The following is a 19060-nucleotide window of genomic DNA, read 5'->3' as shown; positions in this document are numbered from 1 at the left end:
CTCCCCTCAGCAGCCTCCACTGATGCACAAACACACACACACACACGCACACACACACACACAAATACCCTATTCTCTGGACCTATACATTTTTAAAACCTTCATTTAACTACGCAAGTAATTTAAGAACAAATTCTTAACGGCCTACCAAGAGGCAAAAGGCCTCCTGCGGGGATGGGGCTGGGATTAAAAATACAAATGTAGGACAAAACACACATGACGAGACACCACAACACTACATAAAGAGAGATTTAAGACAACAACACAGCATGGTAGAAACACAACAACAACACGGTAGCAGCAAAACATGGTAACAGCATAAACATTGTACAAATATAGTTAGGCATAGACAACAGCACAAAGTGCAAGGTAGAGACAATACATCATGTGAAGCAGCCACAAGTGTCAGTAATAGTGTCCATGATGAGTCTTTGAATGTAGAGATGAATGTAAAACTATCGAGTTTGAGTGTTTTTTGCAGCTCGTTCCAGTCGCTAGCTGCAGCGAACTGGAAAGAGGAGAAACCCAGTGATGTGTGACCTTTAACAGAATGTGACTGGCAGAATGGGTGTTGTGGAGGATGAGGGTTGCAGTAGGTATCTCAGATGGGGGGAGTGAGGCCCAAGAGGGTTTTTATAAATAAGCATCATCCAGTGGGTGTTGCGTCAGGTATACTTAGATGACCAGTTTACAGAGGAGTATAGAATGCAGTGATGTGTCCTATAAGGAGCATTGGTGGCAAATCTAATGGCCGAATGGTAAAGAACATCTAGCCGGTCGAGAGCAGCTTTACCTGCCGACCTATAAATTACGTCTCCGTAATCTAGCATGGTCATCTGAATCAGGGTTAGTTTGGCAGCTGGGGTGAAAGAGGAGCAAGGTCTCCCGAGGGGTGCAGTGGTCTAAGGCACTGCGCCACTAGAGATTCTGGGTTCGAGTCCAAGCTCTGTCGCAGCCAGCCACAACCAGGAGACCCAATTGGCCCAGTGTCGTCCGGGTTAGGGGAGGGTTTGGCCGGCAGGGATGTCCTTGTCCCAGCGACTCCTGTTGCAGGCTGGGCGCAGTGCACTCTAAAATGGTCGCCAGGTGCACGGTGTTTCCTCTGACACATTGGTGCAGCTGGCTTCCGGGTTAAGTGGGCATTGTGTCAAGAAGCAGTGTGGCTTGGTTGGGTTTCGGAGGATGCACAGCTCTCGACCTTTGCCTCTCGAGTCATTACGGGAGTTGCAGCAATGAGACAAGACTAACTACCAATTGGATACCACAAAATTGGGTAAAAAACAGAGATTTTTTTTTTGTGTGTGATTTCGATAGAGGAAATGAAGTCTAGATTAAACCTTAGCCTGTAGCTTGGAGATGTGCTGAGAAGGACAGTGTACTGTCTAGCCATTGGGGGACTCCCTCATAGAGGGACTCCCTTGCTGACAGCCAGTGCTCTAAATAGCAGATGTTCTTACTTTACACACGGCACTCTTTAAGAGAGACAGTTGGGTAACCAGGCCAAAGACCTCTCAGAGACACCAATTTTCCTTAGATGATCCACAAGAATAGAATGGTGTGCTGTATCAAAAGCTTTGGCCAAGTCAATAAAAATAGGAGCACAACATTGCTAAGAATCAAGGGCAATGGTGACATCAGAGGACTTAAGGTTGCAGTGACACATCCATAAACTGAGCAGAAACCAGATAGCATACCAGAGAAAACACTAAACATCAAGCAAGCCAGTCAGTTGATCATTGACACGTTTTTCCACTAAGATAAACAGGGCAAGATAGAAATTGGCCTATAACAGTTAGGATCAGCTTGATCTCCCCCTTTAAATATAGGATGCACCGTGGCTGCCTTCCAAGAACTGGGAACCTCCCCAGAGACAGGTTATAAAAGGTGAGAGATAGGCTCGGGGATGATAGAGGCTGCAACCTTATCGAAGAAAGGATGTAAACCATCTGACCCAAATATTTTTTGGGGGGGTCAAGGTTAAGGAGTTCTTATAGCACCTTAGACTGAGTGACTGCCTGCAGGGAGAAACCGTGTAGCGGGGCAGGGGAAAGAGAGGGAGGAGCATCAGGGATAGTTGCATTAGAAGGGCTGAGGGATTAGGAAGTGTTGGACAGGCAAGAAGGCATGGTGGAGTCAAATAGGAATCCTGACAATGTTTTGTGGTGATTAAAGAGCTCAGCCAGTAACAACCACATCACAAACAGTAAGGGACATGGGCAGCTGTGAGGAGAAGGGTTTATTCTCCAGAACTTCTTGGGGTTAGACCCAGAGAGAGAACTGCTACTTAAAGTAACTAACTTTGGCCTTCCAGATACCCTGAGTGTACTTATTTCTCATTTGCCTGAACGAGAGCCAGTCAGCCTGAGTATGCGTGTGCTGAACCTTTAACCAAATGGTGTTCTTGAGGTGGAGCAACTCTGCCAGATCACGGTCGTACCAGGGGCTGAACCGGTTCTACTCTATTCTAATCAATACCACTCAGACAATGCTCATCATAATAGTTAAATAATTCTTAATTCCATTATTTTACATTTAGATGTGTATACTGTTAGATATTACTGCACTGTTGGACCTAGGACCACAAGCATTTCGCTTCATCTGACCAATAAAATTAGAGTAGATGTCCTCTCTCCCACGGTCCTGGACCACACTTAGACTGACCACTACCCTCACCTGTGCCCAGCTGACCCTGCCATGGCGTGCGTACACACACACACACAGAATGAGGGAGAGGGAAAGAAAGAGTATGTGTTGCAGAAGAATTTAACTTTTGGAAAAGTTAAAACTGGGCTGATGATTATGTAAGATCCTCACATAACTGGAGTTCAATGTGCTGCTGTGTCCCTATGGAGAGTATAACCATTAAAACACCACCAGAACACACAAACACAAGTTACAATCTGACCTGGGGCAGGGGTGAGGGGTGCAGGGCGCAGGGCAGGGGTTAGCTCCCCACCAAACAAACAAACATTTCCAGGAACCTGAGTTATGATCTAATTAGGCCTAATTATTTATAACAGCATCACAGTGTGACCAGAGAGGGGAACAGGAGAGTCTGGTGCCAATCCGTCTTAACAATGACCTGCGTTGTTCTCTATTGCTCTGTGCTGCTGTCGCGAATATGGAAAAACACACTACACGTCTTCAAAGACTAGCAGCCTTACTACCCAATGATGTAAACAACACTAAAAAGGTAGTGTTACATAATAATCAGAACACTGGTAAACAATGTTAGACTCCGTTAATTAATTTCAACACAGTCTGTGGGCTGGGCTCCCTGTCTGAACTCTGCCAGTACTGGGGTGTGTGTGGGGAGCACACATACGCTCACCTGCACGCATGCACACAGAGACACACTCCATTGTCAGATTACAAAATAATTTGATATACAATCTGTTATATGATTTCAGTGAGTACAGTAATACTTTTCCCCCTCAATGAAAGGTGCCATGTTTAGATATGAGGGCAAGCAGTTCAACACAGGTAAGTCATATTATTCACCATTTTCAGAAGTATTGGTCCATTATGACATCACAACTACATTAAGCACAGAATGTCATTGTAATTCTATGTGAGCCAGCCATGTCACAACTGATCAATACATTCCAAACATTCCCTTTGAACATTCTGGTGACTGAATACTGAACATAGAACACCAGTATCAAGAAGACAATCTCAGATTCCACCTGAGACATAGTTATTACAGCAGCCCACCATAAAATATAGAACGTGTTACTAGACGAAAAGTTGAGGTTGCAGAACAAGATGTGAAAGATGACTGTCCATATCATTGATGCTGAGGAGAATACTGCAGCCGATACAAGAAGATAATGCTTCAATAGGGAACCTTGGTGCTGCCAGTACCAACTCCCTTCATCCTGCCCCACCACCTCAACCCAGTGCCACCGAGAAGCTTCCTGAGCTCAACCAGAAGGTTCATCACACCTCGCATCCTTCCTACAGAATCCCAGTACTGGAGTTGACTGAAGAAAGTGTGCTCTGCAACAAATTGCCAGTATGAAGGCAGTGGGAAAGATTGTGACAGACAAAAATAATCCACATCCTCCTTCCAGAATCCCAGTTGTGCAGAAGAGTGCTATCTGCAATGGGATTCGTTGAGGACTGCATGCAGCTCCAACATATCAGCAGACAGGGAAGGATAGTTTTCCTCACATTCGGAAGCCACTGCGACCCATCGAGACCAATGTGTAGTGGAAGACATCTTCCTCCATAGTGCCAAGCCACTGAAGGAAGTCCATGGAGCCAAAATGGCCACCAAGACACCATTGCCTTCCATTAGATCCAGAGTCACTGTGCCTAACAATGGTCCCAAGAAGGAGATATTCCGGGCAGTCACACCAGAGGGCAACCAGCGTCCTACTTTAAAGTTCAGAAGGCAGGTCGTGAAGAAACATATTCAGATCAAGACTCAGACCCTAACTATACAGGATCTACTGACATAAGATGGTATTGAAAGTCTTTTATTATGAGGCTGACCAGTTGATGGCATATCTGAAGGCAAATCTGATCAGTGTCACCCAGGAATTGAACCTTATGAAGAGTGGGGCCAAGATGGACACTCAGGCTTTGGAGGAGAAGAAAGCAAAGGAACAGTTCAAGGCAAAGATAGAGAAGTACATCCAGGAGATTTTGCTGATGAAGGTGGATTCTGACCTACAGGCCTGCCATCATTCACTTTTAACTGGACTGTGTTTACAGGCATAGCAACAGTGCGACTTTAGAGCATTAGAACACATTTGACAAAAGCCACAAAATACACCTGAATGGACTTCTGTAAATACCTCGGGTGTCCTCCTACATTTAGAAACGTCACAGTCCTATTGATCAAACAACCTCAGTTGCTTATACACATCAACAAGATCAACAACTAATGCTTGCCAGAGCGAGATTAGCTAAAAATCTAATGAGGGAACATTAGATTAACACTATCAAACGTTTTAGTTCGTTTGCCGTCAAAACTGCACTGATAAAAGATGGGGAATAGTAGCCTGCTCGTTCTTCTACAGCTTGCCTGCCAATGCATGCTTGTCCCAACCCACAACTGAATGGGAACTTGCCTGCTATGTCCCTGTCCACTTATGTATATAAAGATGCTGTATATAGCGTTAACATATTAAAACAAAAACAGAGAAATCATATTTGTCCAGCCTTTGTGCTATACTTGCAGATCTGCATAATATGCTGTGACCCAAATCAAAGAGTATTTAATAACTCTAAATAACAAAAACATAGGTTGTTGTAACATTTAAACATTTGCACTGCATGGATCACCGGTGCAGTTGAATGCAGCATTGCTGCAGGTTTAGTTTTTTGGTTATTCATTGTCAAGCTCTAAAAACCAAAGCCAGACTGCGTCATTTTAGTAGCTAGGACTGTGGCATGTGTCTGTACACTTTCCCTCCGCTGTAAATCTGACACATGAAAGCAGTGCAGCTGAAGTTGAATTCACCCATGCGAGTACATCAGGCTGTAACTAGTAGATGACTCATTTATACTCGCTTGTTTGTCCTATTCGGACCGCGGGCCTTGTGTTTGACACGTGTTTGACACGTAGCCTATTAAACACATTATGACCGACTTGTGATCATTACGCTTGCTAGTTTGATTGTATTGACATTCCCAGCCTTCGTTATAGCCTCCTATTTTTGTTTAAAATATTGAGTCATTGAGGCAGCAAACAATGTGTCAGACCAGCTGTGATTTACAACCTGATAGTAATATTTTTTGGACTACCAAGAAATGTTTTGTTGAATTATATGAATCATGCATTGAACTGCATCCATACAGTCTGCCGACAATGCCTTAGTGTGCGTCATGGAAGTTTGAGGAAAATATAGCCTATTTTTAAAACCTCTCATAAAGTTGGTTTTGAAGCATAAACTAGGAATTTTATATTTTTTACTGATATGTCTGGTTGTTTCATATCTACAAAGTAGTTAAAATGCTGTCAGTTCCACTTGAAATATTGTACCACTTTCTGACCTAGTTCTTTACAGTGCTATGCCTCTTACACCGTTTAAGATAGAAACTTTAAAACTTGCAGACTAGTCTGGAATAGTGTGTATGTATACAGCTTTCTGATACTATCTATACTTTTAAAACTTTTATTAAACTTCATCCACTTCTATGGGGTTTCTTCAACATTCTAAAGCTTCCATTGTGACAACATGACTTCCAACATTCCAGTCACTGTGAATGCAACATGACACAAATCAGCTACTTTATCCACAAATTAGAGCATATGAGATATTCCTATATTTCTCTGCTATTCAAATCTGAAATCAGTTCAAAAATATCTTCTACCAATCTAACGATACAGCTGTTTTAGTAGCCGCATAAACAAAATTCTCTAACTTTTTACAAACTGACATTTTTCACCACTTTCATAGCACTTTAGACAAAACATTAAGTGTGTGACATCTTGATCTACTTCTCTGCTATTCAAATCCGGAATCAGAACAGAATTATCTGATACTAGGGCTGTTGCGGTGACCGTAGTACCGCCATGCCGGCAGTCATGACCACAGTAAAATTCCACGTGACCATTCACCGTAATCTCCTTTTATGCACTCAGGACATGTGTTGGTAGTATCCAACTCAAAGCCTAACAACGAAATAGACAGCACTTTCAAAAGGTAATGGTTCATTCAAGACACCCATACACATATTAGAGCTTATACATACACATAGACCTATATATGTGCCCAAGACTGAAAAAATATTACAATGATGATTGTGCAGTTCCTTATACAACACATAGCCTATGCATATTATGCAGCGCAGAAACATATATATATATTTTTTTAAACTCCAAAATTATTCAAATTCTAGTATTCACCTTTGAGTGTGGACTGTATTATTATGAATACTAGATGAACTGGTTACCTTATGCTACACTTTAAAGTTTCTATTCATGAGTCTGAGAGAGAACGTATAGGCCTAGGTGATGCTGTTGGTTCATTGATTATGCAGGGTGGCTTACAGAGTTAGCCTACAATAGTGCATTTATATTTGATTTTGAATGGCCTAGTAATAGGACTTTTACAAATAATTAAATAATTAATAGGGTGACACATTTGGCTACCTTTAGCTGCAGAATATATCACCACTGTGCTTTTCCATCTCCCCCATTACTTTCTCAAGCAAGCAGAGAGAGTAGCTGTCAACAGTTTAATGAAATATGTTTCGTTGTGAAAACATGTTACTTTCGACGTTCCCGACAGATTTCACTTGGTTTCCCAAATTAAGCACTTGGCAGCTGCAGGAACAAGGTTGGGGAGCCCATGGCATTGAGAGGTTTTTTTGTGTGTTTTTTTGTTTTGTTTTGAATTTTACCCCTTTTTCTCCCCAATTTCGTGGTATCCAATTGTTGTAGTAGCTACTATCTTGTCTCATCGCTACAACTCCCGTACGGGCTCGGGAGAGATGAAGGTTGAAAGTCATGCGTCCTCCGATACACAACCCAACCAGCCGTACTGCTTCTTAACACAGCGCGCATCCAACCCGGAAGCCATCCGCACCAATGTGTCGGAGGGTACACCTGGTAACCTTGGTTAGCGCGCACTGCGCCCGGCCCACCACAGGAGTCGCGGGTGCGCGATGAGACAAGGACATCCCTACCGACCAAGCCCTCCCTAACCCGGACGACGCTAGGCCAATTGTGCGTCGCCCCACGGACCTCCCGGTCGCGGCCGGTTACGACAGAGCCTGGCATTGAGAGTTTTGTCGGAATATCACCTGTCGTGCAGTGTTAGGTTGCATGCTCCTCAAACAATGTTTGCTGCATGGAGTGAAACACCCGGAGTGTCCTCCACTAACGAACAGATGGGAAAGCAGCGTCCATTCGCTATTCGACTGCATAAGCATTTGACATGTATTTTTCCCCCTGCCCATTTGATAAACGGGCCATTCTAAATCTAAACTAATTTAACATACTAGTGAAGACAATATTAAGAATAGTCTGATGGTGATATGGTCACTTGATGAGAGAACATTGTGTGCAGCCTGATGATGCAAGGAACAGAGCCTAAGCTTTTTCTTTTGCGACTTTCTCAAATCATCAATAGCCTATAGTTGAATCATGCAGCACATAGAATGTCTTAGAAATCAAAACATATAAAGGTTTGTATCATTAACAACTAAAGTTGCTAAATAACGAAATCTAGCGTAGCCTATAGGACCGGTTTCAAATGATCACTTTTACGCTCAACATAGCCTTCATATGCGCACACGCTGCAGAATGGGGCCTTTCGATTTTATTCAGCTAAGTTCAATTATATTCTTCTTACTATCAAATCATATAAATTAATGACACGGGACTTAAGCATATCTTGTCTGCTAAATGAACAAGCCTACAGCCTATGGCATGGCACATAGCCAGATAACATACGTAACAGGCCAACTCATATTCAATTCATCTGAAATACATTTTTTTCATATTACAATGTTTCTTTACCTACCTAAAATAATGGATTTATTGTTATGGTTTATATTAAAATGAATTTATTAGACTTGTTAAAATGCAGATGTTCCAAAGGCACGCAGCAGCAGCATGTACGTGTGGAGGCCTGAAGATGCTAAACGTGTGAGACGGGCAACATTTTGCTTGACAATAACCATCAGACACATTTCATGAATGACCGCCACAGCCCTATCTGCTACCAATAAAAAGTTACAACTGTTTGTTGGTGTTGAAAAGTAACTAGCTAATATCAGCTAACAGCTCATTGTTATTGATTCCAATGCATTTCAATGGCAAAAAAAGGGCCATAGACTAGAATGGTAAAGAAATCTAAAATTCTAGACCCATCTCCTCTTTCACCATTTAAGCTATCAACTCCAAACCAGCGCTGACATGTTCAGACTAACCCTACTTAGATTGCCTGTCAAAATAGTTTTTATAGTATTTACACCTTTTGAACTACAACCATTTAAAATAAATAAACATGAGTTTGAATGAGAACCATAGGAATACAGAGGTAGCTATTCAAAATGGTCCTGCTCCTTAGCCAATTAAAAAACAAGACCAACTTTAAAACATTCAGGCTATCCTAACTTCAAATTCTTTTGAATCTTTATCAAATATACACATTTGCATAAATTAGCATAAAAATAATAACTCACCAACAGTAACTCTTGATCTGTTCAAGCTTGAGACACCAAACCAACTTTAAAATGTGCAGGCTATCCAAACATCAAATTCTTTAAAATATTTATCAACTATAACTTTTGAAATTTACATAAAAACAACTCGCCAACAGTAAAATATTGAACTGTTCAAGTTAGAGAAACCAAACTAACTTTCACATGTTCAGGCTATCCCAACTTCAAATTCTTTAAAACGTTTATCAACTATAACTAAATAAACGTTCATAAATTTGCATAAAATAACCTCCCACAGTAATAACTCTTGAACCGTTCAAGCTAGAGACAGACACCAAACTAATGTCCACATGTTCAGGCAATCCTACCCACTGCCACAAAAATACTTTCCAAGAGCTGAATGAAGCATGTCACATTTTCCTTAATGGATTTCTTTTCTAATTTATTGTTGTGATCACATGTAGGCCTATTTGAAATACATCCTGTATTTTGTATGCATTTATTCAATTTAATTGTGTGTAAAGTGCCTTTAGAGTGCCTGAACTGTGCATTCGCTTGCCCATCTGATAACGAGGAGGACCACAATGGAAATAATTCTGTTTTATTCTTGACCATTTCAAATGTGTTTAGTGTTGTATTCATAATGACTGAGGAAACTCAATGTAATAAACAAATTAGGATAATTACTTCATTCAGGTGGAGACGAAACATCGATTTGGGATAAGTGCGGCCAGCTCCAAGCTGAAGACATGGGAGCACTGCGGCCGGTGCTTTCATCCCAGCCGCCTGGAGAAACACAGCGAGGTCTGTGTCAAGCTGTCCTCCAAGAGCTCCAGATGAGGATGTCTTTGACTCCACCAAGCACCGGCTCAAGGGCACCGACTATGTCAAGCAATACGTGGTGTGATGCACCAAGGGTCTGTCTGGAAATCACCACTCTTTTGTATTTTTTACTGAACAGACCGGAGACAGACCGGAGACAGACCGGAGACAGACCGGAGACAGACCGGAGACAGACCGGAGACAGACCGGAAGAGCAGCGGGGTTGGGATTCTAGAACAGATGTGCTGTGGGCATTGGCGGTGACATCAGACCAATCGCTAGAACAGCTGTTGCCCAAAAGATTACCTCTAACTTGGTAACAGCGAGGGTTCCAATAAGAGGCCATATATTCAGAACCATCTAAATCAACTGTGTTCAGCAGTTGTAGTTCTTCAATTAAATAATGAATCAAAGAACTCATACATTTTTTTTTGTCAGATTTGTTGATGGTTCAGAAAAGCAGAGAATATTAACAAAAAACAGAATTACATCTTTCGTTCATAATTTCAAATATAAGAGTGTAGACTCGTGCCCCCCATCCCAAATACACACACGTCATGTGCATACACACTTACTGTCTGATTTTGTCACTTCCAGCTCCAAATCTGGGTCCAGTTGGTCCCCTCCTGAAAGAAACATACAAAGAATCTGTACCTCCACATACACAGCACTGTATAAGAAATAGGCGGTCAATTCAGTCAAACACACTAATGTTTTACTCACAAGAAGAAGTCGTCCTCTTCATCAGAGTCTTCCTCCAGCAGGTTCCTCTGTGAGGGGGCAAAGGTTAGATGTCAGGGGTCAGACACACCACCACTGATACGGAATACAATGACATGGAGGCAAATCAAATCAATTACATGATCATTGAGAAACCATGCAACATCTAATCTATTTTCTGTTTTGCTTACATAAGCTAATAAAAAATATATATTTCTGCTCTGTTGTGCTGGTCTCCTGTGTGTCTTGTTGCTATAAACATTACTTGAGAGAGAATGTTGTATGTTTTGCCTTTCACAGTGTATTAGAGCATGGAGTCTATTAAGAGGAGCTGAGTAGTATTTAACTAGGAAAGTCAGTTAAGAACAAATTCTTATTTTCAATGACGGCCTAGGAACAGTGGGTTAACTGCCTTGTTCAGGGGCAGAACAACACTCAGTTACTAGTCCAACACTCTAACCACTAGGCTACCCTGGTGGTTAGGCTTCCAGAGACTGGCTGATCTGAGGTCAGCTTACCAACCATCATATACCTACCTCCAACAAGACAGACTCTTCAATTGTGTTATATAAGACCCTATATAAATGTGGGTTAAAACTGAGCTCAGTTAAAACCCTATAATAGACTGTGTATAAAACTGATCACAGTGAAGGAATGGTATAAAACCGACTGGGATGGTTTTGTACATCTTTCTCAGGTGGCGAGTTGGCTACAGAATAAACAGAATGTCTCTGCTTATTATTCTTCTCCTGTCGTGTGGACTTTACTGGCCATTACCAGGTAACTCAGACAGACTGGGGTAAACCACATCCTTATCAGGGATATCAGATCCTTGTTCAATCTTATTCTACCAGGGACAGGTAGGATATGGCCTACAGCCATGGCTCTGGCCATAACAACCATAACATACAGCAGGCCTATCAGAGTCTGGCAACAACAGTGGAGAGGAATCCCCAAAAACATGCCAGAGAGAGCTCCATAAATTCTATATCTAGCCTCAGTCATATTTTATTTAGTTAACTAGTTCAGAACAAATTCTTATTTACAATAACGGCCTACCCCGGCCAAACCCGGACGATGCTGGGCCAATTGTGCACCGCCCTATGGGACTTCAATCACGGCCAGTTGCGATTCAGCCTGGAATTGAACCAAGGTCCGTAGTGACAACTCTAGCACTGAGATGCAGTGCCTTAGACCGCTGAGCTACTCGGGAGCCCACACATATAAATACACTATATGACTAAAAGTATGTGGACATCTACTCGTCGAACATTTCATTCCAAAATAATGGGCATGAATATGGAGTTAGTCCCCCCTTTGCAGCTATAACAGCCTTTCCACTAGATGTTGGAACATTTCTGCGGGGACTTGCTTCCATTCAGCCACAAGAGCATTAATGAAGTCGGGCACTGATGTTGGGCGATTAGGCCTGGGTCGCAGTCGGCATTCCAATTCATCTCGAAAGTGTTAGATGGGGTTGAGGTCAGGACTCTGTACAGGCCAGTCAAGTTCTTCCACAACAATCTTGACAAACCATTTCTGTATGGACCTCGCTTTGCGCATGGGGGCAATGTCATGCTGAAACAGGAAACTGTTGCCACAAAATTGGAAGCATAAAATTGTCTAGAATGTCATTTTAATGTTGTAGTGTTAAAGATTTAGGTAAAGTGTTTAGTTCCTCCTCTTTCCCCATCCACCAAGCTCGTCTGGAGGTTAGTTAACAGCGTCAGGGCCAGAAGTATTCAGAATGGTGTCCTCTGCATAGAGGTAGATCAGAGAATCACCAGCAGCAAGAGCGACATAATTGATGTATACAGAGAAGAGAGTCGGCCTGAGAATTGAACCCTGTGGCACCCCCATAGAGACTGCCAGAGGTCCAGACAACAGGCCCTCCGATTTGACACACTGAACTCTATCAGGAAAGTAGTTGGTGAACCATGCGAGGCAGTCATTTGAGAAACCAAGGCTGTTTAGTCTGTCGATAAGAATGTGGTGATTGACAGAGTCAAAAGCCTTGGCCAGGTCGATGAATGCGGCTGCACAGTAATGTCTCTTATCGATGGCGGTTATGATATCGTTTAGGAACTTGAGTGTGGCTGAGGTGCACCCATGACCAGCTCTGAAACCAGATGGCATAGCGGAGAAGGTAAGGCGGGATTCGAAACGGTTGGTAATCTGTTTGTTAACTTGGCTTTCGAAGACCTTAGAAAGGCGGGGTAGGATAGATATAGGTCTGTAGCAGTTTGGGTCTAGAGTGTCTCCCCCTTTGAAGAGGGGGATGATCACGGCAGCTTTACAATCTTTGGGAATCTCAGATGATACAAAAGAGGTTGAACAGGCTAGTAATAGGGGACAACAATTGCGGTGGATCATTTTATAAAGAGAGGGTCCAGATTGTCTAGCCCAGGTGATTTGTTGAGGTCCAGATTTTGCAGCTCTTTCAGAACATCAGCTATCTGGATTTGGGTGAAGGAGAAATAGGGAGGCTTGGGCGAGTTGCTGAAGGGGGGTGCCGGGCAGTTGACCGGGGTAGGGGTCGCCAGGTGGAAAGCATGGCCAGCCGTATAAAAATGCTTATTGAAATTCTCAATTATAGTGGATTTATCGGTGATGAGTGTTTCCTAGCCTCAGTGCAGTGGGCAGCTGGGAGGAGGTGCTCATATTCTCCATGGACTTTACAGGGTCCCAGAACTTTTTTTGAGTTTGTACTACAGGATGCAAATTTCTGTTTGAAAAAGCTAGCCTTCCTAACTGCCTGTGTATATTGGTTCCTAACTTCCCTGAAAAATTGCATATCACGGGGGCTATTTGATGCTACTGCAGTACGCCACAGGATGTTTTTGTGCTGGTCAAGGACAGTCAGGTCTGGAGTGAACCAAGGACTAAATCTGTTCCTGGTTCTAATTTTTTTGAATGGAGCATGCTTTTTTTAAGATGGTGAGAAAGGCACTTTTCAAGAATAACCAAGCATCCTCTACTGACGGGATGAGGTCAATATCATTCCAGGATACCCCGGCCAGGTCGATTAGAAAGGCCTGCTCTCTGAAGTGTTTTAGGGAGCGTTTGACAGTGATGAGGGGTGGTCGTTTGACAGCGGACCCATTACGGATGCAGGCAATGAGGCAGTGATCACTGAGATCTTGGTTGAAAACAGCAGAGGTGTATTTGGCGGGCAGGTTGGTTAGGCTGATATCTATGAGGGTGCACGTGTTTACGGATTTGGGGTTGTTCCTGGTAGGTTCATTGATAATTTGTGTGAGATTGAGGGCATCAATCTTAGATTGTAGGATGGCCGGGGTGTTAAGCATGTCCCAGTTTAGGTCACTTAGCATCACGAGAAAATAGATGGGGGGGCAATCAATTCACATATGATGTCCAGGGCACAGCTGGGGGCAGAAGGTGGTCTATAGCAAGCGGCAACGGTGAGAGACTTATTTCTGGAAAGGTGCATTTTTAAAAGTAGAAGCTCAAATTGTTTGGGTACAGACCTGGATAGTATGACAGAACTCTGCAGACTATCTCTGCAGTAGATTGCAACTCCGCCCCCTTTGGCAGTTCTATCTTGGCGGAAAATGTTATAGTTAGGGATGGAAAATTCTGGGGTTTTGGTGGTCTTCCTAAGCCAGGATTCAGACACGGTAAGACATCCGGATTGGCAGAGTGTGCTAAAGCAGTGAATAAAACGAACTTAGGGAGGAGGCTTTAATGTTAACATGCATGAAACCAAGGCTTTTACGGTTACAGAAGTCAACAAATGAGAGCGCCTGTGGAATGGGAGTGGAGCTAGGCACTGCAGGTTCTGGATTACCCTCTACATCACTAGAGGAGTAGGATAAGGGTACGGCTAAAGGCTATCAGAACTGGTTGTCTAGTACCTTCGGAACAGAGAGTAAAAGGAGCAGGTTTCTGGGCGTGATAGAATAGATTCAAGGCATAATGTTCAGACAAAGGTATGGTAGGATGTGAGTACATTGGAGGTAAACCTAGGCATTGAGTGATGATGAGAGATATTGTCTCTAGAAACATTTAAACCAGGTGATGTCATCGCATATGTGGGAGATGGAACTAAATGGTTGGTTAAGGAATACTGAGAAGGGTTAGAGGCTCTACAGTGAAATAAAACAATAATCACTAACCAGAACAGTAATGGACAAGGCATATTGACATTAGGGAGAAGCATGCGTAGTAGAGTGATCTTAAAGGTCATGTGAATGGTTGGGCTGGCTGGAGACACGGCGATTCAGAGAGCTAGCAGGCCGGGGCTAGCAAGCTAGCAGCGGGCCTTAGAGGGACGTAGCGACGGAGGAAAGTCTGTTTTATCCTCCTTGTGCGTTTCCGTCGATAGACCAGTCGTGATGGATTTGTAGAGGTCAGTGTAGCAGAGGGGTCTAGTCCAATTGGCAAATGGATCTATTCAGCTAACAGTCAAATATGCTCTAGACAGATGGGCATTCAGGGGATGTCGTGACGGAGGGGCCTGTTGGAAAAAAAAACCTTGGGCAGATTACGTCGGTAGTCCAGTCGTGATGGATAACCAGAGCTTTGTGTAGTAAAAGGGGCCCAGGCCGATTGGCAAAATAGGAATAGTGGCACGAGAAAGTGGCCGATGGACCTATTAGCTAACAGTCTGATATGCTGTAGACAGCTAGCGGGCCGCGGCTAGCAGATGGGCATTCAGGGAACGTCGCTACGTAGGAGCCAGTTGAGTAACCCCCTCGAACAGATTACGTGGGTAGTCCAGTCGTGAAGAATTGGCGGGTTCCGTACCCTGTATTGGCAGTAAAAGGGGTGCAGGCCAGTTGGCAAAACAGGTATTGTAGCCCAGGAGTGGCTGATGGACCTCTTCAGCTAGCCGGGAGATAGGCCTAGCATGGGTTAGCTCCAGGCTAATTGATGCTTGCTACGGGACAGAGACGTTAGCCAGGAGTACTCACTCGGATTGCAGCTAGCTAGCTGCGATGATCAGGGTGAGAAGGTTCAGAGCTTGCAGTAGGAATCCGGGGTTATGGAGAGAAAATAGGTCCGGTATGCTCTGGTTTGAATCGCTTTGTACAAACTAAATGCGATCCATATGATCATAAGGACAAGCCTTTATCTGATGAGTGGTCCAAACCCCCCTTCTTCCTCTCCTCTACCCATGTTCCATCCCAGCCATCTGACTGCATGTCACTGCTCAGCTCTGTCCAACTCCTGGATGTCTGATCCCAGGAGCCAGGAGAGGACTGAGAGCTAATATCAGAGAAGGGGGATGGAGGGAGGAGAATGGAGAGGGGTGTGTGTGTGTTACAGATGTGGCATCTTAATGTGACCCAAATGATTCCTGTAGCACCAGAATCTGACTGGCTGACCGCTCCTACAGGAAACGGATAGCCTCCCTTTTAATGCAAATTCTATAACTTGAATCTGAACTAATGACTTAACTGACCCTGCATGAAGAGACAGGGTTTATTTGGGTTTCTGTTGCATTTATGTTAAACACAAAGCCCATTTGCGACCATTTGCTTTTTCCTGTGGAGGAGGAAAACTTGCTGCAACAAAAGGGTGATCAAATTAAGATGCCAGATCTGTATGTAAGAAGCAAGTCTGTTTCTCTTTGAATTCAGCTGAACACAACAACACAATCCTGAGACAGAGGAGGGAGTCTTCTCTGAACCTCAGAGAAGCAAAGGGATAGAGGAACTATGATGGAGAACATACGTTTGGCTAAAGGGCTCTGGAGTGTCATCCCTCCATCTCTTGCTCTCTTTAACCCCTCTGTCCCTTGTGTTTCCAATGTTCCCCTCCTTTCATGACCCATCTGCATCTCCTATATCTAGGATCATTTCCACTTGCTGGACGTGGATGTCCACTTGCCGGACGTGGATGCCTTCCCCTCTCTGTCTCCCTACAATGTCCCACTCTCAACCCCGTCTTAAATAAGTTTGCACTTGGGAAATGTTTTTGTAAATGTAACTAATAAAAACCCTTGAACCTTGCTCCATCCCTCCCTCCACCCGTATCTCACCCTCTCGCTGCATATGGATCCTGTGACCTCTTCATCATTGAGGTGTCGTTTGAATTTGGGAGGCATGATGGCGTCTTCAGGTTGCTCCTCCCGCTCTGGCTCCCTCTGTAGGACAGGAGGAGGAACACACCTGTTACAAACCTCACACACATATTAATGATACAGTTCAGCAGAAACCCTGGTCCTACTGGGGTGCAAGCTTTTTCTCCAGCCCAGCACTAACATCGTTTAAACTAATCAAGGATAAGTCTTTATTAGTAGAATCAGGCGTGTAAGTGATGGGCTGGAAATGAAAGCCTGCAGCAAGCCCTCCGGATGACCACTGCTGCTACAGTCATTATACCAATTGCAGACAATTACCAAACAAGCAAAGCACACACTCAGGTGGGCCTCAATACCAGCTTGGTTATCACATAAAATATATAGCATGACAAAGCTGGTCTGAATGCTTGACTCCTTTACACACTTAAAAAAAAAACTTTGGTTCAAAGTTATGACTGGTCCTGGTTCCTCTCTACGTTTCTCCAAGCCACTGCAGACTCAGGTATTGCTCTCTAATAAGGGTTTAGGTCCTGGGGTTGTGAAGTGTTCTGTGACTGGACTGACCAAACAGAAACAACTAGCCTACTTACAGTATCAGCCTATATGTCACTTAGCAAACAGAGCAGTGAAGACGGGACCCTCGCGCTCATGTTGGGAGGTGTGTGTGAGTGCTGCAGGCTGATAATGATAACTGCAGCCTTGGCCTCACCATGAAGAGTGTGAGAGCAGAGAAGAACTAAACACTTCACCTAAATCTTCAAAACATGTAGAACTCATTTAGGATAGAGTTTTTAAACAAGCATGGTTTTTAAACCATTTCCCCTAACCCCTAAGACTGTAGGGATTATGTCAGGCTTGCCAGGATGTAATTGTGAGAGTTAGGTCTACTTATGCGTGGGTGGTGGCGTTGGACTAAATGTTCCATCTCAGCAGAGCGGCCTGGTTGTTATTCAAGGTTTCTCCTCTCCTGCCTGTTCCCTTTTGAGGGGTGGAACATGGGAGCAGTTTTAATGGGGAGCAGAGTTTGATTTAACTCTGCTGGCTGGCTATGCTGTGGAACCCAGCTCACTCAGGGGAGGGCTCCTGTGTCCGCTCACTGCTCCATCTCTATTCCCTCATTCCTGTCTTGGAGGCCCGGAGTAGAAAACATGCTGTTCCTCCATTTAGCCTCAACCATCCCTCTTCCTCAACCAGTTGATTGGCTGTGCATCAAACTCAGCCCCAGTAACATACAACACAACCCCTGCTGTTCAGTGGTTTTAGGTGGGGCACAAAGGCCTCCTGTACAGCCTGTGAGTTATACAGCCTACATCAAATGGTTTCACTGAAACCAAATGCTTCTCGATGAGAAGAGAGAGCTAGGCAAGGCTCCGCCTCACAGAAGTCAAGGGAAAGGAAATACTTCCCTACCCCAAACCCATCACTTGTTTCATTATTTTATGCTGCACATGAATTGCCCATAGGGGAATAAAGATTTAATGAATTTAACTGAATAAATTCGGGGTATAATTTTAGACAAATTTGTCTAAACACACCCCATCTCTCCTCACAGCTTCTACACCTAGCCCATCTCTCCTCACAGCTTCTACCCCTAGCCCATCTCTCCTCACAGCTTCTACACCTAGCTCATCTCTCCTCACAGCTTCTACACCTAGCCCATCTCTCCTCACAGCTTCTACACCTAGCCCATCTCTCCTCACAGCTTCTACACCTTCTAGCTCATCTCTCCTCACAGCTTCTACACCTAGCCCATCTCTCCTCACAGCTTCTACACCTAGCCCATCTCTCCTCACAGCTTCTACACCTAGCCCATCTCTCCTCACAGCTTCTACACCTAGCCCATCTCTCCTGCCCCTTATGTACCATTGAATCCAGCTCAGACTGAAACTGTTGCTTATCTCAGCGTCTCCTTCTGGCAGGGCAGTTGGTAAAGGGACGTTCCATGGCCAGGAGCGGAACGTTCCGGTAAATAGAGGAGAGAGTGGCAGGGGTCAGAGCTCTATCTCAGGCAACTACAGAAAAGAGAGAGAGATGCACAGAAAAGGAAAGAAGAGGAAAGAAAAAGCCAAGCTAGCAAATCTGGGTTGCAGATTTGCAAGTAGGCAGCTTTGAAAGAAGCACTTTAAAAAGGCACAATCTGTAACATCTACTTCAGGTAAGATGTTTTGTTCATCCAAAAATCAATGAAGAAGAGTGGGATGAGAGGAGCGAGTTGTAGAGTGGGGTGTTTGTTAAGTTTCTCGATTGTATTGGGGCGATTCCACACCAGGGAAAATATTTGTGGTTACTCAGATTGTTCCAGCAATTCTCTTATCAGAATTTAATTGGGAGGAAGGATGTTTAACATGC

At 43.8% G+C, this 19060-nt stretch overlaps 1 protein-coding gene across 3 annotated transcripts in view; it reads right to left on the bottom strand.

The window, feature by feature from the left end:
* Window positions 1-19060, bottom strand: part of LOC112251080 (vesicle-associated membrane protein 4) — a 34990-nt gene that overhangs the window by 13734 nt on the left and 2196 nt on the right. For 2 of the 3 annotated variants that reach the window (XM_024421766.2, XM_024421765.2), the window contains exons 2-4: window positions 16670-16774; window positions 10669-10715; window positions 10521-10571 (exon numbers count right to left, since the gene is read on the bottom strand). In XM_024421766.2, the coding sequence (XP_024277534.1) occupies window positions 10521-10571; window positions 10669-10715; window positions 16670-16735 (164 nt within the window). In that variant the 5' untranslated portion in view covers window positions 16736-16774. Of the gene's footprint in view, window positions 1-10520; window positions 10572-10668; window positions 10716-16669; window positions 16775-18574; window positions 18724-19060 lie in introns of all 3 variants that reach the window. The other variant, XM_024421764.2, reaches the window with a different exon arrangement.

The sequence above is a fragment of the Oncorhynchus tshawytscha genome, linkage group LG05, assembly GCF_018296145.1.
Source record: "Oncorhynchus tshawytscha isolate Ot180627B linkage group LG05, Otsh_v2.0, whole genome shotgun sequence".
NCBI classification, from domain to species: domain Eukaryota; kingdom Metazoa; phylum Chordata; class Actinopteri; order Salmoniformes; family Salmonidae; genus Oncorhynchus; species Oncorhynchus tshawytscha.
The sequence above is the reverse complement of the archived record's forward strand: the minus strand, read 5'-3'. Positions and strand labels throughout refer to the sequence as shown.